The sequence below is a fragment of the Ischnura elegans genome, chromosome 12 (genome assembly GCF_921293095.1).
Source record: "Ischnura elegans chromosome 12, ioIscEleg1.1, whole genome shotgun sequence".
Taxonomy (NCBI): domain Eukaryota; kingdom Metazoa; phylum Arthropoda; class Insecta; order Odonata; family Coenagrionidae; genus Ischnura; species Ischnura elegans.
In genome coordinates this window covers 42,896,787-42,920,794 of record NC_060257.1, presented here as the reverse complement: position 1 = coordinate 42,920,794, position 24,008 = coordinate 42,896,787, and the positions used below count along the sequence as shown (strand labels likewise).

General features: G+C 39.5%; 1 protein-coding gene and 1 non-coding gene across 2 annotated transcripts in view; one reads left to right on the top strand and one right to left on the bottom strand.

Moving 5' to 3' along the window:
* LOC124169558 (short-chain dehydrogenase/reductase family 9C member 7-like) overlaps nt 1–24,008 on the top strand; it is a 111,636-nt gene that overhangs the window by 71,831 nt on the left and 15,797 nt on the right. Inside the window, exons 2-5 of the mRNA XM_046548199.1 lie at nt 7,240–7,452; nt 9,474–9,686; nt 10,599–10,731; nt 22,712–22,823. Coding sequence (XP_046404155.1) covers nt 7,240–7,452; nt 9,474–9,686; nt 10,599–10,731; nt 22,712–22,823 — 671 coding nt within the window. The remainder of the gene's footprint in view (nt 1–7,239; nt 7,453–9,473; nt 9,687–10,598; nt 10,732–22,711; nt 22,824–24,008) is intronic.
* Nucleotides 727–799, bottom strand: Trnav-cac. Its single transcript has one exon. It is a non-coding gene; the product is annotated as a tRNA-Val (tRNA).

Below are 24,008 nucleotides of genomic sequence, written 5' to 3'. Positions count from 1 at the left end.
GGGGTCGAGCCAAATCTCATGATATGTCACAAAGGGATGTGAGAGGGGGCTAAAACTCGCCAAAGTCACCCCGCGTAGTTAATGGACGCTAATATGTTGAATGTTAATAGTCCACCGCAATTCGTAAGGTGAGAACATGAAATTAGTAGCATTATTCTTACATTAGACGACCCATACTCTCAATCATCCCTCCCCTGCAAAGAAACCGATATTTTTTCAGCATCATTTGGAATTTTTTCATTCATTCTTTCGCATTAAAATACGGCGAAAATTAAACTTAGAAATGATCTCAAGAATATCCCATTAAATAGAAGAAAAAAATGTTCTTACTATCGCGATAACCGTGGCTACTCATCAAACAGGAATATTATCGAACATGAAGCATCTCCTATCAAGGTGATGTTGGGGAATATTGATTAGCCTTCCATCGAGCGCCATATTTGAGTTCAGCCTCGATTGTGTGCCTGCAAGATGATTAATACAGAGTCATAATCTCCGTCCCTTTAGCATATATATAATTTAAATATCCAACTAGAAGAATCAACAGTCTGTGCGCTAGATCGACTGACAAGTCAAGATTTAAATAAATCATAAATTTAAAAAAGTAATACGCATACTGGTTGCATGGGCAAAATGTTGTTAATATATGGAAATTTGGGTGACTGGTAAGTTTTTAAGTAAAATCATTATGCTGTATTGCCATTGAAAGTTTTTAAAAAAGTTATATGTTTCCGCCCGGGATCGAACCGGGGACCTTGCGCGTGTGAGGCGCACGTGATAACCACAACACTACGGAAACCGATGAAAAAGATTACGGAAAATTGAGAAACAACCTGTCTCAGAATTAGTTTACAATTTCGATTTTACGAAAAACTTCCTATTTTCTAAATATAAGATTAGTTACTATTATATTACATTAGATGACTTACGATCAACCCTCTCCTGAGAAGAAGACGACATTTTTCCTACATCTTTTTGGATTATTTTTTTCTACATTCTTCCGCATTACCCAGACAGCAAAAAGTAAGAGAGTTATCCATTTCTTATGGTTTTCCAACGGAAAAAAATTATAAGCAGCTTATCGTAAGCTAAGGGACTTCTATTAGGCAAGGATAAGATTATAGGGAAGAATAGGTCAGGAATGCCGTCATATATCCTCAGATCACCATAAGTAGCTTCTGTTGGAGCGCCAAAGGCGGCAGAACAGCGTACTACACATGGTAAGCTGCTCTGCCCAACATGAATTTAAAGCCTACCGGCGATACTCAGCGACTCTTTATACGAGCTGAAATACTGATATAAGATTTTCCAGTAAGTAGAAAAGATATGACAACTGCAAGCGACTGGCTGGTGAAGATACAAAGCATAATATACGTAATTTTTCCTAATGGCGGAAAGAAAAAATGTAGGTACCAGGAGAATCCAACTGATAACCAACAATTCATCAGCTGTGCATGCTACCCACTACACCACAGGGTCAGATGGGGAAGAGAGGCGCAGGCACTTATTTAAAATGTGATTGCAAAGAAAAACTTAGATGCATCGTGCATAAAACAAACTGAATTCATTCAACGTCCACGCCACCTTTATCGCCTCATTTATGAATTTCAATTTGTGTTCAATTCTCCCAATGAATATATTATTGATGTTAGAGTTTTCTTTCGGTTTTTTTTTAAATATTCTACGTCGCTATCCATGTGAAAACATGTTTATTTCTTTGGACCGTGGTTTCGCCATCGTTTAATAAATGTGAATGATTTTCAAATTGTAGCCGTATAATGTCATTTCTACTCATACTACAGAAGAGCCAGTAATGGAAAAATTATTCTAGTACATAAATCCCTTAATGAATACGATAAAACGATGAAATAACAGCATCATCTAGGGAAGTGCTTAAAGTTAGGCCTCCATTCTGTCAATAGTCTGGATGTTTGTCGGCCTGGCCGCAAGAAACCCATAACGAAACACCAACCTGCTTACTTATAAGCTTCTTCCGTATTTTTTCCTTTCACCTTATCCCAATGACTTATAATGTGCTGGCTGGTTAACCTATGACGCACAGTGGGCGGAGATTAAAAAAACCCTGACAAAACCCTAAATTTCACAGCTTTTTTGGAAATAAAAATGGTACAGTCTGATAATATAATATCTGAGGATGATAAATGGATGTCGCGACGCAAGTTAAAATTAGCAATGATCTCCATAATATCCCGAAATAGCAAAGTAAATTAATGCTTTCACTATCGCTTACCCAAACTCATCGAACAAAAACACGGTCGAAAATCATACCTTTCGTATCAAGGTGATGTTGGGGATTTTTGACGAGTCTTCCGACGAGCTCAATAGAGTATTTACACTAATTACCTATAATTGACGTAAACGAAAGTTATAAATTTCCTCTCGATGCCGCTCGGAAGTGAAACGATGTGGATTAACACTAAAAACGCTCTGAAAGACTAAAATGTACATTCTTAAATGTATACATATCAAATATTGCTGGAATACTCCAAAATTTCAGAAGATGAGTGCTCGAATACAAAGCTTTATGGTTATTCACTTAAGCCTGAATCACACGATCATTTTTTTTCGTCGCGAAAGTAATCACTATCGAGATCACTTTTCCCGTCACGAAAAGCGATCGCTCTAGTGATCATTTTTCTGAATCACACGGTCACTCCCGCCGTCGCTTTTCGCATCATTTCCGATATCACAGCTCGTTGTCATAGGACTCGCATTACGAAATTATATAGCGTGTTTGTTTATCTATGTCGTTCCAACAATTGTCAAACGGTGCGCTGCAATCGCTCCATACGGGCATGCGTTCCGATTGGCTGATATGGGGTTTTAGTGACGGTTTTAGCGACGGAAAAAGCGACCGGACTAGTAATGAAAAATAGCGATGGGAATCCTCATCGCGATCGCGAACGCGAAAAGCAATTGCCGGCGACGATCATTTCGCCCAGTGATCGCTTTCGCGGCGAAAAAAAATATCGTGTGATTCAGGCTTTAGTTTTGAAGGTTATGGCGATTTCTAAATCATTTTAAGTACGAGAGAAGAGAACTTGACCTTGTGGTTATCTTTCCACAACGTTCATCACCTTGCCAATCTTTTGTCGAGCTCAATAGAGTATTTACACTAATTACCTATAATTGATGTAAACCAAAGTTATAAATTTCCTCACGATGCCATTCGGAAGTGGAACGATATGGATAAACACTAAAAACGCTCTGAAAGACTAAATTGTACATTCTTAAATGATTATACATCAAATATTTCTGGAGTACTCCAACATTTCAGAAGATGAGTGTTTGAATAAAAAGCTTTATGGTTATTCACTTAGTTTTGAAGGTTATAGCGATTTCTAAATAATTTAAGCGCAAGAGAAGAGAACTTGACCTTGTGGTATTCTTTCCACAACGTTCGTCACCTTGCCCTCTCGAATGGAAGGAAGTTGAAGGACGAGCGCTCACTTGGAATGCTTGAGTTTACTCTCGTCATTACATTCAGAAAAAAAATTCTGTTGCCATTGAATTAGAAGCACGAGAATCCTTAGACGATCGAACTCGAGAGTAATAACAGACGAACGTTGGGATAATGGCTTCCGGGAAGACAGTCACCTCCGCGCACGAAGAGATTAATTAGCTCAAGGAGAACAGCTTTCGAAGTGTCTTTCCTTATCTCCGTGAAGTGAGTCTGCGATATGCGAGACGAGCGTTGTTGTGAAGATGTGAGGAATATTATTAGAACTAGAATCCTCGGTGTGGCAGAGGCAATGACCTCGGCAAGGGCAGATAATATCGCAGCGAGTGCAGCTGATCATTTCTTGAGATGATGAATGAAAATGAACTTTGTTTTTCCACATAAATATTTATTTAATTAAGACCGCGGTTCCGACGCACTGCGTCATCCTCAGGCGAGGAGTACAATGAAAGATCGTCTTAAATACCTGACCATATAAACCAGAAGTAGTGGGGGAGAAACAAGAGGTAGGGGGAGGTTGGGAGGGAATTATAAAGAAGTGATTAAATAAATATTTATGTGGAAAAACAAAGTTCATTTTCATTCTACATGAGTACATTCCACAAAGTGATGCCTCAAACCACCAATTTTTTAATGTGATTGATATCGCTTTTGTGCATATATTAATTAAGTTTTAAGCAAAAAAAATTAAAGAGAAAATTTAAAGAAAAACTTTGTTCTTTTCCACCGATTTATTTCTTCGGTACTACTAGTTAAGAGCACTCTTGACCAGTCAGCTTCTACAGTTTCAGCTGTAGCCACCCATAGTTTGCCATAGTTTCATTGTTGCCGCCGATTGTAGTGAACAACTTTCATGTGTTTAGAAAAATGGACGAAATTGAGTATTGTGGGGAGATCAAACAGTTTTTATTTTTAACGCCTAAAGAAATCAAAGCTGAGCTGTATAAAGTTAATTTCACATTCATTAATTTCATCTGAAAGAGAAGAAAGTTCCTTCTTCAAAAAGACCATGAACGGTTGCACACCTACGCAGTTATATTGGCCAAAATTACGGAATAAATGTTCCAACTGTTACAAAACATTCTGTATGCGTGAGATTTGCCCCCCAATGACTTTTCTCATTTCCCAAATTGAAAAGATGGCTTGGTGTACAAATTTTTACGTTTAAGTATTAGGCATAGCCCAAAATATTGCCTATTTTTGAGGAGATCCCGAAATTCTACTTTTTGGACGGCTGAAAAGACGTAATACTTAAAAATTTATAGAGCCGAACGAAGACAGAGTTGAAAAATATAAAAAAATGGACCCAAAATAAATTTTTTTCTACCTTTTTACCAAGACTTATTCAAAGACCCTCGTAAGATATCGCTTTGGTATCTCGGGATGCAAAGTCACAATTCTAGATACGCAAATAAAGTAGTTAAGTTTTGGCAACATACCTATTTCTACAACACACATCTACATCAGATAAATGAACGACAAAATTGATATTTACTCGCCTAATAGCCATAAACCTCCGTATTAATTCGCTCGTCAAACAATATAAGTACTTCGAAAGACACTAAATAAAGATCGAATAAAGCGGCAAGACTCGTCAGCGACGGCGGAATTTTTTTAGGGAAAATATAACATATGTATGATGAGTCAAATCGGCTCGAACAAGATACGTACACAACGAATAAGATTTCACATCTCTCTCCGGCAAACTATTCAACGAAATTTCCATCTCTGAAAGGAAAAGAAATAGGAGAAATACGTAAATGAATGACTCACCAAAATTCTCGCTGTGGTCTCAAGGATCGCTCGTAGCTCAAATATTGAAGCGTGAATTCACTAATCATCCTTCTTTCGTCAACACTTCAATCTGTAAATAAAAATAAGTGCGATAAAAACTATATTGTGATGAGATGTGCCACTTTCACCACGAGATAAGAAGAATTTTAAATTCTCGATGGAGAGATTTTGACCATTCATTCTAGAGACAAAGATGCTAGTAGACTGAAGAATTTCCTAATGATCATATTCGAAATCACCAATGGTTTAAAAAATATGACTTTCTTAGGTTTCATTCGTTACGACCAGAAAAACTGATAGGTCAATGAGTTGGAATTGTGCAAATAATCAAAATATAAAACTTATATGCGTAATTTAAATGACTCCTGAACTTAAGCTCAAAAATAACTGAGTTTGTTTCGAATTTGATCACCCAATTTGTCTCACTCTTCTGGTCAAAAGATTCCGGTTATTTGAGCCACCAAATGATAGGAGCAGTTGCTTACTTGGATGATTCTCAAATTTGACAACTAATAGGGTGGTTTCCTATTATTTTTTTATTGCCTAAATCGAAAGATTATTACTCCTGGAGTACGTATTTCGCGCTTTTAGATTTTTAAATGACGATATCTATTTTTCGCGATTCAATGAAAAGTGAAAAATCTAGAGCGCGCAAAAACGCGACGCGTAAGTAGGAAAGTCCGTGCGACGCATTTCTGGTTCCCCCTCTCTCCTTGTGAAGTGACCTTGATCGAGGCTCTGAGCGCTGATAGGACGCAGGATGCTAGCGGATAGCTGAGTACCTTGCTGAATGGTAGCGCTTGGCTTAAAAAAGGTTTATTAATACCTTATCAAACGAAGAAAACTTTCCGACCTTAGCCAGTTTTAATAGGTGATTATTAAGACATGTTTCCCTGAGCTCTGTGCCTCATGCATGCATTGGTAACCTCAGACGATGTATAACTGCTATCCTCTCGTGTAGAAACTAGGTCCCTGTGACGTCACGCGGAGTGGAATCGCATGGGCGCCAATCTGGCCTTTTTCAAATGAGGATAAAAATGGACCGTTGCCATTCGTCTAAACCGGATTTTCTAAAACGAAATAATTTGTATATTATGAATACACTAATGGTGGGTAACGAATCGCAATCAATGCCTATCGTTTTCTTTGATGAAGGAAACTACCCTATTAAAGAAACTCCTCGGGGTTTTTCCAACAGAGCCAATAATGCCTTTTTCGCTACGAATACAGGCAGTCCAATGTTAGTGTATTCTTTTGCGGATAAGTATTGTAAAACTTACATTCTAATTTTAATCCAATCTCTTATATGCGGTAAAATCTATCTTTTGCATTAAAATTCTATTTTACAAGTTTTTATCCGTGTTTTTTGAGTGGTGTATACTTTTGTGATAACATCGAGATAAGGTTAACATCGAGAGCATTGATCAGAAAACTTTTTACGACAATTGCATGAAAAAATTTTATAATAGAATAATTATTTTTTTAATTTATATTACATTATATTTTTACAATTTTCATCAACTTATTTTTGTTGAAAATAGCGATTTTTATCATTTTGTACACTTTTTGTCCTTTTTTTCTTTTTGCTCATAAATCATCGAACAATAAACTTATTCAATAAATGGCATCTTAAAAACTAGAAAAAAAGACATACGAAATTAACACAAGACGAAAAATGACATGGTTAATAAGGTACCTGAATAGCGTAGTATCCTGCGGTTCGGCCCAGAGAACAAGTCCGTGGTTCGATTCCCGGTCCAGGAGAATTTTTTTTCATGGCAATTCATGAATGTTTCACCGCCGTTCACGCGGCAGGATTTGAAATATTACACATAGGAAAGATTTATAGAAGATTAAGACTCGTAGTAACTTTTTGAGGCAGTGTGTACATTTTTTATCCAGTGTGATCCGGGCTTTACTGTCTATGTTTCGTATTTCACCAATTTTTTCTCGTTTATTTCCAGGCTGTGACTCTGGGTTCGGGCAACGTTTGGTCCGCCGTCTGGATGCCCTAGGAGTGAATGTGTACGCGGGATGTCTCTTCCCCAAAGGAGAGGGTGCAGAGCAACTCAAGAAGAACTCGTCGAACCGAGTCAAGATCCTGCCAATGGACATCACCAGCGATGAACAGGTGGAAGCGGCGGCGAAGATTGTCTCATCGGACCTCGGTGACCAACGTAAGTTCGCAACGCCCAACAGTGGAATGTGATCGAAAATATAGCCGGCCAAAACCTCACAAATGACATTTTCAAACTTGGAAATTGAAACTTAGTATAAAAATTCTAAAATAAATTGAACATCATTTTACGTGGTTCACGGAAAAACGATGTAAAAATCGGGGTCGTAACTGTGAGCAGGATTTTACTTTAGATTCACGATGTAGAAGCTTTATATAAAGGCGTGGTTTAAGTCATTTGGCGCAACCCGGAGGAAATATTTACTTTTTCTTTGCGTTTATGTAACAAAATTGACTAAGAACAGGCTCCCCATTTTTTATTTATCTATGATTAATAACAATACAATCCCCTTGACAACCTTTCCAACAGAAGAAAATTGTGTGTTTATTAAGGGCCCCCGCGCACTGGCAACTTTTACAAAGCAACTATTTAGTTGCTTTGAGGAAGTCCCATGAAACACACGCCAGTTGCGGCAACTAAAAAGTCGCCTGTGCGCGGGGCCACAGTCAATTCCGTGTGTTTCATTTGAACATCCACAAAGCAACTAAATAGTTGCTTTGTAAAAGTTGCCAGTGCGCGGGGGCCCTAACATGATGTAACATTTTTGTCCATAGAGTCATTTATGAAACCACTGCAGGAGAATAAAGTTGGCAATTGTCAGAAAAAACCAGAGGGTGGTCATTTTTTGCTACATTTGTACAACTTTTACCTCATATATATATTGTAAACGTGAGGGCTGAGGATAAATAAAATCGAAAAGATATGTAGAAACTAAAAAAAACCCTGACCAAAATTGGCGAAAAGCCAAAAATTAATTTTAACTATGGAGAATAGGTCGGTTTTGCTATTCAAAATATAAATATTAGTCAACGCATCGGAATTTGATGGATTCCTTCAGTAGGGCTTTCGTTTTCATAAAATATTAATGCTCAAAAGATGCATTTTCGCTTTCGTTCTCGCGTTCAGCCACGCACACGTTAACTAGTGCGTGTTAATTTATACTGAAATCAGGAGTTTAAATTTTCGATTTTTCGCCTCTGATATCTTGGGAGAGAAACGGATACATATATGAAATATAAGTACTTTCAACTTTATTTAGCTCTATTCTTTGGAGTTATACAAATAAATACATTTTCAGGCTTCCCTTTGTGAAACCACATAAGGATACATAGAAATAAAAACACTTTCCAAAGTTTAAAAGAAATTATGTCCCCGACCTAAGTTTAAACTAAAACAGTCGTTATCAAGGTTTTTCTTCACACTCAGCAAAAAGGCCGGACTATCTGTATATCTATCTCATCTGCTATAGTATATGGTCGACATAATAGGGTAGTTTCCTTCATCAAAGATAGCGAAAGGCATTTGTTACGAATCGTTATCTATCAGTAGTGTATTCATAATATACAAATTATTTGCTTTTAGAAATCCCAGTTTAGACGAATGGCAATGGTAAATATTAACCGCATTTGAAAAAGTCCAGATTGGCGCCCATGCGATGCCACTCCACGTGACGTCACAGACACCTAGTTTCTATACAAGTAGATAGGCGTTTTACATCGTCTGAGATTATCAATGCATGCTTGAGGCACAGAGCTCAGGGAAACGTGTCTTAATAATCACTTATTAAAACTGGCTAAGGTCCGAAAGTTTTCTTGGTTTGATAGAGTATTAATAATCCTTATGCAAGCCAAGCGCTACCTGCTATCAGGATGCTCTGCTACCTGCTAGCAGCCTACATCGCGTCAGCGCTCAAAGCCTCACCCCAAGGTCACCTCACAAGGCGACAGCGGGAACCAGAATGACGTCACACGGAGTTTTCCCAGCATTCATACTTAGCCGTCGCGTTTTCGCGCGCTCTAGATTTTTCACTTTTCATCGAATCGCGAAAAATAGATATCGTCATTAAAATACCTAAAAGCGTGAAACGCGTACTCCGGCGGAAATAATCTTTCGATTTAGGAAATAAAAAAATAATAGGAAACCACCCTTTTATGGATATATTGCTATTTTTCCTTGCACAGCTCTCTGGTGCGTGGTGAACAACGCGGGTGTGGCGGTCACCACAGAAGTTGAATGGTGCCCTTTGGAAGCCTACAGGAGGATGTGGGAAGTGAATGCACTTGGTGCCATACGGGTCACCAAAGCCTTCTTGCCGCTGGTGCGAAAGGTGTCCCCGGACAACGACGCTGCTGCCATCTCTCCGGGAAGAGTGGTGTTCGTCACGAGTCTGGCCGGTAAGACCCCAATTTCATCACCAAGCTGTAGACATAATTCCATTAAATTGCACCCCAGTAATGGTTCATTTTCAGGAAAAATTGCGGTATAGCACCGCTAATTTCGCTACAATCATCAGTCGTAAAAGCTGATTCCTCTCCACACCTGCGACTCATATTCATTGCCATAGGATCTTGTTCATTCCCGGCATATGATGCTGGTGATGTCACCTCGGGTTTTCCACCGGGTGAGTTGATTGTAGGCTGACGTTTCGATGGCTGCCTCTGCTATCATTTTCCGGGCATGACATTTCGAGAATAATGCCTCCCTGTATAGTTGTCAGTTTCGCGCAAAAAATGCTGGTGAAATCTTCTTTGGCATTAGACCGGGTGAGTTGGTTGTAGGCAGACGTTTCAATGGCTGCCTCTGCTATCATCTTCAGGGCATGACAATTCGAGAATAGTACCTTCCACCAAGCATGAGCCTTCCGCCAATATAGAGGTAAATCTCACAAAATTGGAAAAAAAAAAAAAAATATCATGTATGAGGGGATTCGATGCGAAGTTGGGTTGTTTTTTTAATTTAACAATTTATTCATGTCAATGTTGTTGTCAACATTGACATGAATAAATTGTTAATGATTTTGATAAATAAACACTTCACACATTAGCGTTGCTAAGGTAGCTCTGAACTCAACCAGTGCCACGCCAAGCGGTGTCGTCGGAAACGTGAGTTGCGCGCATAGCTCTTCGTGTACTTAGGCCTCCCACCAAAAAGGTCCCCCGGCCGTCCATATCCTAAATCCGTCCCTGCGTAGAAAGTAACTTGTTACGTAAAAATTTACTTGTTAATGGCAGTCTGATTAAAAACTTCCATTGCTATTGCGAATACTCATGTGAATACAAATGATTCTCTTCGTATATGTGCTACAGGTCGGTACACTTTTCCTGGGATGACGGCCTACTCCATGTCCAAGTCCGCCGTGTGCTCCTTCGCCGATGGCCTGCGGCGGGAGATGAGAAAGTGGTCGGTCACAGTACATACCATCGAACCGACGCTGTACAGGTAAGACAAATGGCTGGAAGTCATTGACACATTGATATATTAGAATGGAGGATCCTCATCGGCCAAATAATGCGTTGTCACCCACCGCGCATGGGGATGGGTTTACAAAAGTCGCCACTCGCGTCGCAGACGGACGAATCGATCCGAGTTTCATGGGGAAATAAGGTATTACTGGGGATATTTACCGAAATTCAGTGAAATTCATTCACTCCAATCACCACAGACCGCCCCTGTCTTCATCGGTAGGATACTTCAATAATAGTGATATCCGTGACGTGTTCAGCCTTGCGCGTATATTTTCTGCAAACACGCACGTGGCGTGAATTGTCTAAGCTTCCAAGGTTATCAATATCTTCGGTATTGGAAGGCTACGAGGAGAAACGAGCAATTCAATGATTGAATCATCAAACGCATTTAGAATAAGGCGCTCTCTTTGATGTAACACACTCTCTATGCAAATCAGAACATAAACTTCATTAAGGCAAAAGATGGTATCGAAATAAAGTCCATTTCGATTTCCTCAACGCGTTGTCGAGAATTAAGGCGGCGCTATACATCTACATCTACATCTACATAATACCCTGCGAGCCACCTCAAGGGTGTTTGGCAGGGGGTGATCAATCACCAGCATGCAGCATGCATTTGGACTCCCACATGCACACCACACCGTCCAAAAAACGTCCCGTATACTAACAAACTATGCTACTATATGCTGTTAGAAATAATAATTGAATTAAGAAACATGCATTAATTTTTACATATGTTAGTAGGCTACACTACAAGTCATGAAATCTACTTACGAGTTCTATTGCTGCCGTTATAATCTCTTACTGATCGCGGAAAAAATGACATTCGGAATCTGTCTGTTCTACAATCTATCTCTCTTATTTTATTCATATGATCTGATCTTCCGTAGTATGTTGGCGTCCGTAAGATATGGTTAACTTCGTCAGAGAAGACACTGCTCTTGAATTTATCTAGAAGGTTTAGTCTATTTTTCAATCTACGGTCCGACAGAGATTATGCGATGGCCAAGTGAAAGGTCGCTATCATTTCATTTATCATCCTTGGTATGAGTGGATGTGGACTCATAGTCAGTCAGTTAAGAGTCACAAATCTGGAATGCCTCTATGAAGCTATCTTAAATGACGCAAGTGCTATTCGATGCGTCAAGTTCGTGCCAAGATAATATGAAGAATGTGCTGTGCCCCATGAACAAATTCTATGAGACTGCTCTCATTTTTAGCTGCATTCCGTAGTATGTGAGATAATTTAATGCCGAAGTCGGCAACCTTTTCATATCTCGTCATCATAAACGTAGGCGTAGTAGAATTTCTCATCCTCTTAACTGTGACCAAGGGATAGTAGAATTTCTAGAAAAATATACATATTAATTCATATTCAGATTTCATGATGAATTATTAACCTTAACCAGTAGAATACTTAAAAAATAACAATAGTAATGTAATGAATTTTACACCATAAGAATTAGGACGAGAAAAGACTGGAGACCGTCGAGATGTGGGTGTGGAGAAGAATGGAGAAAGTAAAGCGGACGAATGGGAGGAGGAACGACGAAGTGCCGGACGTGGTGGGTGAGGAGAGACAGATTCTAGATGAGATACGAAGGAGACAGAAGGTATGGATGGAGCGATTACTTAGCGGGGAGGGGATGTTGAAAACAATTTTAAAGGGTAAATGTTAGGTAAACGAGGGAGAGGAAGGAGAAGAATAGGTTTTTTTGATAAAATAAAAGGGAGTAACCATTTTTATGAGTTGGAGTGGGAAGTCCATTAGGGGAGGGTATAGATTTCCAGAATATTACTTGATACGAATTCCATGCGAATCTTCGTTAATCGGAAGAATACTTAAATAATGATATGGTACTTGGAGGAGGCGACCGACAGCTGAGATCATTTGAGCCATGAGGGAAGAGCTGGCAGCCAAGGATGGAGAGAAACCCGGCGTCGGCATTAGCTTTCTCTCAACGAAAGGCGCCAAGGGGACCACGGCTTAGCGTCCCAACCGACGGACGGAGTGTTGCCCTTGAAATGTGTTGTACTGAGCAATTTTTCTTACTTAAAGTGCAAGTGAGAAATTCCTTTTCTTCTTTAATTTAAGTGCAATGTAATCGTTAGTATTTGTTTATTTATTTTTGTTATTCCGTTGTGTTTATTTTTTTCCTTAACGTATTGTTGAAGTTGTTGATTGATATCTTCCTTTCAGAAGGACGTCCTCTATCTTGTTTCTGATTAAGTAATATTAAAATTGATCAACTTGGATATCCTGTCGTCTTAATAAACCTAAGAAAATGAAGAAAATGTCCTCCACACAACATTCAAGCAGGGATCGGGCAGTGTCCGAAAATTCTCTGCCACCGCCGGGATTTGAACCCGGACTAACTAGGTGGGAAGCCAACACTACCCACCAAGCCAACCCGATCCCCATAGTATATTTAAAAAATGGAAAATAAAATAAAATTCAATTTTATTTGACATACTCACGAAGGTCATTAGGTTACGCAGGCAGGGTTCAAAACAGGGGTGGCAAGTGAAACGAAACGAAAATGCTTCATTTCGACACGGAGGAGAACGAAAATACGAGGCCTAGGTTTAGTTTCGTTCCCGCACGAAATTAAAATCGCCAAGGAGTTTAGTTCCGACCCGGGACGAAACTTTACTCCCGGGAATGAGACTAAATTAATCGAAACTCCGCTGCTCATAGTTAAGTTTCGATCCCAGAAGTTGAGCGGAGGGGGATGAGAGAGAATAGTATCGACCCATTTCGTTTGACATACGTGTAGAGAGGTTAAAACATTGAGCTGAAAAATCGAATGGCCAGTTTGTATTCACCGTTCTCTTGTTAGTGGTAAAAATATGAGTGCCCCATGCATCTAATGGCGATAGGCCGAACCTCTGCCTCATTCAACAATACTTCGTACTCGGTGTGTGGGTCGAAACGAAACTGTTCGAAGGTGAAGCACGTGGTCCCTTTGGTGTCAAACATTATCTGCGTTTCGTTTCGTCCCAGAGTTTAGCTCCCCGGTTTTAAAACCATTTAGTTTCTTTTCTACGTTTCGCTACCGGGAACGAAGCTATTGTAATTTTACTGGTTTTTACTTTCGTTTTGTTTCTATTGCCAACCCTGGTTCAAAAGCCACCTTTGTTAAGGCCGCATCACACTAGCGACTGCGACTGCCGCTGCGACCGCGATTACGGCTGCGGCTGCGACTGCACCCCATCACACATTGCGGCCGACGCCACGATCGCGCATGCGCACGTATGAACGTTTCTGCTTGTGGCTTGTTTGTTTACGAAAGCCCAAAGAATAGATAGAGAGCAGCAATTGTTGAAAATGTTCCTAAAATATGTTAAAACGTACTTCATTTTCATTCACCTGTGTACTCGGGTGCAATATCCAATATACTGGGCTTCCATCTTCACTTTAAAAATCCGAAATTATCTCAGCGTTATTTTATAACCTTCTTGAACTTCCCTCGCTACGGTAACTAAAACAAACAAACACGTTTGCCGCAAGCGCGCGAGATTGAAATTGAGCTCTCTGATTGGCTGCGACTGCGACTCAGAAGAATAGACGGTCGGCTATTCTTCGGAGTCGCAGTCGCAGCGTCGACTGCCTCGCTCTGATTGGTCGACGGGCCAGTCGCAGTCGCGGTCGCAGCCGCAGCGCCGGCCGCAGTCGCTAGTGTGATACGGCCTTTACACCGTTTCTACCAGTCATCCTTCCGATCGATGCAGAAAAGAATGTTTCACATTGGTGGAAAGCTGTTTCGGAGGGCCTTTGTTGTGCCTGTGATCTTATCTTGACAGATAGTCTGGCTTTTTAAATCTATTTGCGATGTCTATCCACGCAGGATCACTAGCATAGGATTTGAACATACCCTTCAACCTCGGTTTCTTTCTCCTTAATGAAAGAGATTTTCATCACACTAAGCCCATAATCTCCGTTGCAATGACCTTACGAATTTCTCTTTTTCAATTTGCGATCCACGAATATAAAGTCATTGATCCTAGGAAATCTCAGCCACTGCCGCGATTTGAACCTGAACCATTCGGGTGGGAATCCAACGCTCTTCCGACCCCGAACCCCTTTTCAAAAAAAAAGGAAGAGGATTTAGCCCATTCAGCATAGTTCTATTTATTTTCTCACTGACTGCGTGAAAATAATATCGAGCAGCTCGAACGCGTCTCCATGGGGATGATAGATTCGAGGAGATTTGTTTGCCCAGAGGCAGGATGGGAATGTTTACAGACAGGAAAGATGCTAGCGGGCGGCTTCGCGCTGACGTTAAACACCATCGATCCCTTGTTGATGATCCTCATTTGGCTCGAAGACGCAACGCTATCTGGTGAGAGAAAAAACAAACAGCGCCTGAAGGACTAGCATATTGCGGCGGCATCGCGATGAAGATGAACGCCACGCCGACGGAACCCGATTAAGGAGGAAACTGGGATGCGAAGTGCATATCATACTCGTTAAGAACAAGGAACTTGGCCCGATTCTAAGTTGTTACCTTCTAATTCCTTGGAAGTAGATTGAATGCATTTCAGGTCTCTTGAAAATTGAATATTCAAACAGATTTCGCATTAAACTGGCATATTTAATCAATGGAAAAATAACGGAGCTTGACATCTTTATGGCCTTGTATTACAGTCTTAAAATAATTTACTTTCTATGCGTGATACGACATCGGCCTACAATGTTTGAACAATAAATGCCCTGAAGTCGGGAAATTTCACCGTTTTTGAATCGATTCATCAAGAGTGACGCAGATCATATGAATGATATTGATCCAAAATTCATTTAATTTTTAAGACAAATTAATTATATTTCCAACGATAAATGAATCGCTCTAATAACCACACTCGTCGGCAATTTGGAACCCGTTGAAGTGCAGTAATACCCTATTTCGACGACACAATAGGGGCAATTACACTATACTAAGAGCTTTATATGCAGATACCTCACATAAAATTCCAGTATTATAATCTGTCAATAACTTCTGTAATAAATGGAAAATGTTTTCAAGTTTTCCGATTTTCACGGCGTTGCTAGCTTTCTCATGACGACGGTTTTCATGGCAATCACATCGACATCCTTTGGTCAAGACATCTTTCTGACAAAGCGCGTTGCCTTAACACACTCAATGCAGATGCCTTGAATTCCTGAACTAGACCCTGCAATTATGCCCAGCGTCCCAGAGTGTCTTCTCCTGTGACTGGATACAAGTCGTTTGCTTGCAGCAGATTTTTTGCCTTCTTTTTATTATAATATTTTTATTATAATTTTATTATAATGCTTAATATTTTCTTTATTAATAGTGCAAATTTTAATAATTTTGAACTATGTATGATTGTATGCGATTTAGGAAGACATAATATCTGATATTATTGCAAAATATTTTTTCCGCGTGGCGGTGTGTTATGATAAATTTTCTCAGCATTGAGTGAGTTCTAAAACCGACGAGGTGAACAGGCGGAAAACCTTGAGACTCCCTGTTGAACAAAATAAAACAAAACTTCTTTCAAAATTCAGACAGTAGGAGCAAGATCAGCGAATGGAATTTTGCATAACAGAATTTTTATGTGGAGTTACGAAACTCAAGGTCGCATTGATATTTCTTACAAAACCTATACGATGTAAATGTTTGTGAAGGCCATCAATAATTTATAATTTCAATAATAACATACAGCCGAGCTCTCCAAGAATTTCACAACACAATGCTGCACCAAAAAAGAATTAAAATTTTGGCCGTGATATACATAGATTTTCGCTAATAACACTAAAAAAAATTCACTATTACCCGTATTGTATTACAAAATACCCTTGAATATTTGCATACCCGCGGTCATGTCGGCCGCAGAGAATTGGAAAGATTGGATTTAGACCAGCATCTAAAATTTGAAATGGACAGTGGACATACCCGTACCTAGAAAGAGCGAATGCTAGTCTTAATTTGATTGTGCAAGGAGCTAAAACCGAAAAAAATTAAACTCAATCGATTTTAACCATGAATGGCAAGTGAAACGAAACGAAAATGTTTCGTTTCGACCTGTAGGGAAACCAAAATACGAGACTTAGGTTTAGTTTCGTTAGCGCATGAAATTGAAATCACCAAGGAGTTCAGTTTCGACCCGAGACGAAACTTTACTCCCGGGAATGAGACTAAATTAATCGAAACTCCGCTGCTCATAGTTAAGTTTCGATCCCAGAAGTTGAGTGGAGGGGGATTAGAGAGAATAGTTACGACATATTACGTTTGACATTCGTGTTTGTGTTTACCGTTCTCCTCTCAGTGGTAAAACTATGAGTGCCCCGTGCATCTAATGGCGGTAGGCCGAACCTCAATGTCATCCAACCGTACTTCGTACCTACTCGGTGTGTGGGTCGAAACCGTCGAAACTTAACTATTCGAAGGTGAAGCACGTGGTCCCTCCGATGCGAAGCATTATCTACGTTCCGTTTCGTCCCAGAGTTATAGTTTAGTTTCGACCCGAAGTATTTTTGACTCTGATTTCGTTTCGACCCTGAGGTTAGCTCCCCGGGTTTAATTCTTTTTCGTTTCTACACTTCCCTCCAGGGAACGAAACTATTGAAATTTTACTGACTATGACTTTCGCTTAGTTTCTGTTGCCATCCTAGATTTTAACCACTAACAATGGTTTAAAAGGACTACAGCTTTCATCGATTTCCTTCAAAGAGTAAGCTGGCAGGGGTTTAGCCAATTTATGTCTTTTACTTAGCTGTAATGTCTTCAAGGTTATCTTTCACCCGCGCGTAGAGAATGGGCGGAGGAAACAATTACTGCAGTGGGAAGGAAGCTATAAAAGTCAATCAGAAGGACCATTTTCTTTCAAGTGAGCTAACCACTATTTTTATGAGCTCATAAGGTACCAGGGGGGACTCCCATAAGAATTGCTATTTCTCAATCTAGGAATCACCTTCGCGCAATACAAAGGCTGTGGCCAGTTAATGTCTTTGTCGACAAAGTTCACGTCAAAGAATAGTAAATTGCGCGGCATAGTCACCACCGATTGACACAAGTCAAAGGAAATAAGTCATGTTACATTGAGAAATTCTAAGGATGTTGCCAGTAAGAAAACGATTTTAAATAAAATCTAAGAGACACCGAAAAGAGGGAAAAAGTGAATCTAAATTTTTGTACGTACTCCGGCAATCACCGATGAGAAAAATTGATCGACAGCATTAACATTGAGCTGACACATATTTTTCCTTAGTAAATTTTTAATTTTGATTTGGACCAAAGATGAACACCGACGCATGGAAATACCTATCCTGTGAATTCTTATTTTAAACATTTACTGAATGATTTAGAATACAACGTAGATGGCTGATTGTTATGCACTGACAAATAAAGACATTCTTCAGACAACGATGACAGTAAGAGTAAAATACGAGGGTGGTTTGAAAAGTTCTCGGAATGTAATAGAAAAAATGTTCATACATCACTGAAACTTATTTTATTTTTCAATAATGTCTCCTTGTAGATGACTACATTTTTCCAACGATTTTCTAGTGCCTTGATTCCATCTAGAAAATGAGATTTCTCTAGGCCTGCAAAATAGGTGTCAACTCCGGCCATCGGTTCTTCATTTGAAGTATATCATTTTATCCACCCAGTCTACCATGAAAATTTTCAGTTTTGGGAAGAGATGGAAGTTTGATGGAGTCGCATCAGGTGAATAAAGCGGAAGTGGCACCAATTAATACCATAGTTCGAGTTATTCTGCCATGGCGACAGTACATGTGTGCAGGCGCGCATTGCGTTGATGGAAGATAACTTTCTTCCTAGCTAAACCTGGCCTTTTTTCGCGTATATTTTGTTGCAATTAGTTCAAAAGGTTAGCATAGTATTCTCTAGTAATTGTTTGCGTATTGGCTAAACAGAATCCCCTTCACATCCCAGAACACTGATGCCATGACCTTTCCAGTCGAAATAATTGTCTTTCCTTTCTTTGGTGATGGATAATCATCGTGTTTCCGCAGCTTTGGCTGTGGTTTTGTCTCTGGGGAATAGAAATTGACCCAAGTTTTATCTTTGGTCACAAACAGGTCCAAAAAAACTTGTTCGTTTTCCCTAAAACGGGTAAAACATTGTTCCGATATTCTCATGCGTTTTTGATCCAGCGTCAAGAGTCGCGGCACTCATCTTGCAGATAATTTTTTTTTCATTTCTATTTTTCAGTTAAAATATAATATACCCCTTTATATGACATCTGGCAAGCAAGAACAATTTCACTCACTTTCAATCAGCGATCCTCCATTATCATTTTGTGTACTTTTGTAATAATTTTTGGAGTAGTGACACTTCTCGGCCGACCTTTGCGGACCATCATCTAAGCTCTCCCGACAAAATTTAAATTCATTTGTCCTCTTGGCAACAGTTGACTATGAAGGAGCAGAGTCACAGCCACCTGCAGAGTCCCCTAGTGTATTCTGTAAATCGGCATGAATGTCCTTTGCTTTCATACCTATTTTTACGAAGTACTTAATCACTGCAATAATCTCGATTTTTTCCATCTTCGCAAATCACTATGCGGGAACAACAAAAAAGCCACGTCACCGCCACAGTTCTTTTCCACGAGCATTGACGTGGCATGTGTTTACAGCGAACAGTCCTATGAACATCACGTGAAAAGTTCGTAGCACTAGCGCTGACAACTCGTGGTGATTCCGAGAACTTATCAAACCACCCTCGTATACTGTAGCGGCGCCTATTGTGTGATGTGGGCGTCGCTGGGTGACGGGCTGTTGTTGATATTGATTCGTTTGAAGTTTCGCTTTTGAAGTTTATCAGTTCTTATAGGATATGGTTGGTTTAAGTTTTTTAAATAAAGTGCTGTTATAATTCTCAAGTGTCGACAACTTATTTCAGTGTGAACCCGTAACAATCTATAAATTTAATAAAAGCTCGATAAAATAACTTATAATATTATGAATGGAACTCAAGAAATTTGTAATTTTTTCAGATGTGAATCAGGGGTGTAACTATGGGGGGATGAGGGGATAGATCCCCCTCCAAAGCCTCAGAGCAACAAAAAAATATTTAAAACTATTGTCTAGTTTGACAGATAACACCTACATCTGCTTAAAGTTAAACTTTTAGTACCAAAATGATGTAAAATATAAGTCTAGGCTAGTTATTTTTCATCATTTTTCCCGTACCCACCGTTGCCTGGGGGGGTCGGTCGCCAACCCTAGTCATCCCATCCCACCCAAAGGATATTCCTAGTTACGCCTCTGATGTGAATAATAATAATACCATATTTAAAATTATTTTTGATAAACTTTCATTTAGTAAAACCAACCACATGACCTGTCCTAAATTGCCTTCAAAATATTAACAAGATAGCAAGAGAATCACTTGCGCAAGACATTAAAAATTATATCCCCTCATTTATATTAGTCCTGCTACACTGAAAATTTACAGTCCTGGAGTTTATCTGAAACTGAAAAATCTTTCAACGCTTTAAAGTAATGAAAAGTTAGCGACATGGACGCTTCCGGCAACTGTGATGACTCAGGAGAAAATGCAACCGATTCGGAACACTCATCTATCTGCTTTGTAACCATTGATTTGTGCTGTCGAACTGGTTTGGAGTTGAAACAAGATACATTCCAGTTCATGACATCATAATGTCATCAGCAATGTCATCAACTCTTTGGTATTTCTTTCTTACTCCTATGTAAAATATTTTGAAATGCTAGGGATTTGCCACGGAAACTGCTATGGAACAAATTTCCTCTCCTTCTCAATCTTTGGAACTAATTTTGGAATTGACATTGGAACTAGTTTGTACTACTCATTCACCCGTACATCACATTTGCATACCATCCAAACTCCTTTGTAAAAATTTTGGAATTGGCAATGGAATATGGGCGTACCCAGCGGGAGGCGGGAGGGCTCAGCTGTCCCCCTCCAGATGCAACATTAAATTTAGTTAAAAACTAAATTTTTGAACAAATTTCCTGAAATTTTGGTTTCATGACCTTTTCTGTGTTACAACTTGAACGACCCTGGCTTGCCCCCCTCTATTTTTATCCTGGGTACGCCTATGAATGGAACTATACTGAGTGATGGAAGTATATTTAAGTCGAAATGATCGCACCATATTTCATTTTGAATCACTAGCCTCCATTTAACCCTTTCTAACCCGGAGCTGCTTCTGGAAGAAATTAAATTTAAAGACTTCTCATATTAAAAATGAGAAAATTTTCTACTCAATCATGATTATTGTGACAGCTACATATTTCACCATTAAACTTCACAGCACAAAAGAACAAGGATTTTAAATATTTCCTCAATAGAGCTGAAAATGAATGCATTTTCTATGTTGCTTAGAAGCAACATTGGGTTATACTTGGTAAAGGTATTTCATGCAGAGACCTTCATTAATTTTTGGCTGATTCATAGTCCATAGTTGTAGGAATAAAAAGTACGAAGCTCATTTGCCACGACTGCCATGACTGAAATAATCCTTCATTAAACTTTACAGCAAAACTTTACATGTAGTTCAAATCTTTCCTGAATAGAGCTGAATATGTAAACATTTCTGATGTTACTAGAAATAACATTGGGTTATGATGAGTAGTAAATTAACCCCTCTCCAGCTCCAAGAACTAAGAAATTTCATCGTACACAATCTTTTCATAAGTAATAGAAGCGAGCGTGACTTGGAAATCCATCAGTGGAAATACTTCATCGCATTCAAGGTGGCCTTGAAAATGTTGCGCTGTAACCAGGGGTGCCGGCTAATAAAAAATATAGGGGAGCCTTACTGGTGGTCTTGCCACGGGAAATTTAATAAATAATGAGTTCATAAAGTTTTTAAAGTATTTTAGAAGGGTCATATGATCAACATTAAAACCCAGAAAATTCGAATCTCGAGAACACGACACCCCAGGGAAAATCGACAAGCCTGACACATCTTTTCCTTCCCACTCATAAAGAATTGTTGAGGGGGCTCGGGCCCCCTCAAGCTCCATGGAGTCGGCGCCACTGTTGTAACGTAACCAAGGAAAGACAAAATATATCAACATGTGGAAAAACCAAAGTTTTAATTCCTTTATCCCCTACGATTCACATTCTTGTTATTTCCGAGAATATAAATTTTTATCGTTTCTCATGATTTTACATCTATTTTATCCAAGGAGGTTGTAAATATCTGGAGGGGGCACCACTGGTTTCGAGCGTGGAGCGCAGTGTGGCCGGAATGGGGGTGCTTGGGTAGGACAAGCCACGCCCACTTTGACCAAAACATTGACAATCCCATAAGTGTCAATGCTAACTATATGGTGAAAATTGTGGTCATAACTCGTTAACATACTAAAAAAAACCTATGGAACGCACAATGTATTTTTTTTCTTACTTCATTGGTAGGCTTCGCGAAGTTAAGCCTCAAATATCTTTTCGCAGGGCAAAATATTATCAATCACCACGGTTACGTTCAACAACCAGCTCAGCTGAAAATAAAATTTTACGAGAGTAAACTAGTCATTTACCTGCACTTATACTGGTACTTAATCTTATTATAGCCAACGGAAATCCAACAATTACAGTAATAAAGGATATTTTCAAGGATATCCCCACCAGTAAAGTGGCTACAGGCACAGAGTTTATACATTAACAGAAGTATCGCGAATGATGGAAAAAAAACTATGACAATCAACGGCGAAATAGTAATAATTATGGTAGCATTTTTCACTTAATGTAGTTCATTTTCAGAACAAAACATAGCCACCTCAAAGTAGCAGTCGACGACTGAGTCCAAAAATTGTCAAGCCAAGATGGCGGAACTTTGACCACGCTAAAAACTCGGAAACAGTGCGTCCAGATATTTACAACCTCCTTGATTTTATAATTTTCTTCCCCGTATCATGGAGTCCTTTTACTCAAACCTTAATGCACTCAAGTTGAAAAACCGTTTCCTATTTCCAGGACCACCATCGCCGAGGTAGACAACGTCAAGAATGGTATGCAGAAGTGCTGGGAATCATCGCCGGAGGACGTACAGACAAACTATGGGGAGCAATATTTCCAGGATTTCAAGGCAAGATACTTAGCACACAGCAACACTACAACAGAACAATACCCTATACCAGTCATTGAAAGTGATGAACAAAAAGCCCGTTTATCAGCGAATAACGCGTAAAAGTGTACACGTGTATAGCAAATATCGCGATGTCTTTTTTCAACACCATATCGAACAGCTGTAAGAGAACTGCAACTAATAACATATCTTCAAGCTAGCTTCTTTTCTTGCTTCATTTTCTTTAAAAGGTAATCGTACACATTTTTGCAGGCTTCTTGGCAGGCTACTGAAATTGCGATCAATGTTTTGATCTTTTTTTTCTTTTGGAGGTAAATTAATACACTAGGAGAGTGTAGTAGCATGGTAGTTAAAGCGTTTGGCTGCTGATTGAGGGGTACCGCATGCAAATTCCGATTGAAGCTAAACGCAATAATAAAAAAAAATTCACTACCCTATACCAGTCATAGGTAGTTCTCAACAAAAAGCCCGTTACCAGCGAAGAAGCCGGGCACCCGGCGTTGCTCGAGAAGGATAGTAGGGGAAGAGAGGGGGAAACTTAACACTTGGAATTCATGGTCATGGGAAAATGGTCACCTTTCCATGGGAAATTTGAAATAACGTAAGAAGTAACACGATTTGTCGGAATGCACGGTTAAAAGGGCAGCAAGATTATTCGTGGGTCCTTTGCCTGTGTACGGTTAATTTGCGAAAAAAAGACAGTATTGGACCTGAAAGTCGCCAAATCGGCCTTCACCACGCACGCAGTGCGCATAAAGATACACAAACATGCCAGAGTGAATGGGAAATGTTTCCGGAAGGTGGGAAAGTAAGTAGAGAGTCAGGAATAGGTGCTAGGTGACGCTGAGCGCACTTGCAGGGTTCGGTAATGATGAGGGCACGTTGGACGCAACCGAAAGTAACACTGCGGGATTTGAGAGCATGAGATGCACCTATTTACCAATTTTGGCCGCAATCCATGCAGCCGTATATAAACGCATAGCGGACAAACAAACAGACATCCTCTTTTATATATCAGCGAATAATGCGTAAACTTGTGATCGGGTTTAATTCGCTGTCTCGCGCGTGACTTTATGGAACCGCTTTATCATAACGAAATGTGAACAAATTTCGTAATTCCACATAAATTTAATACTGTTATACCTAAGTTTCAACGTAACATCTGGTACATTTGAATCGAAGACA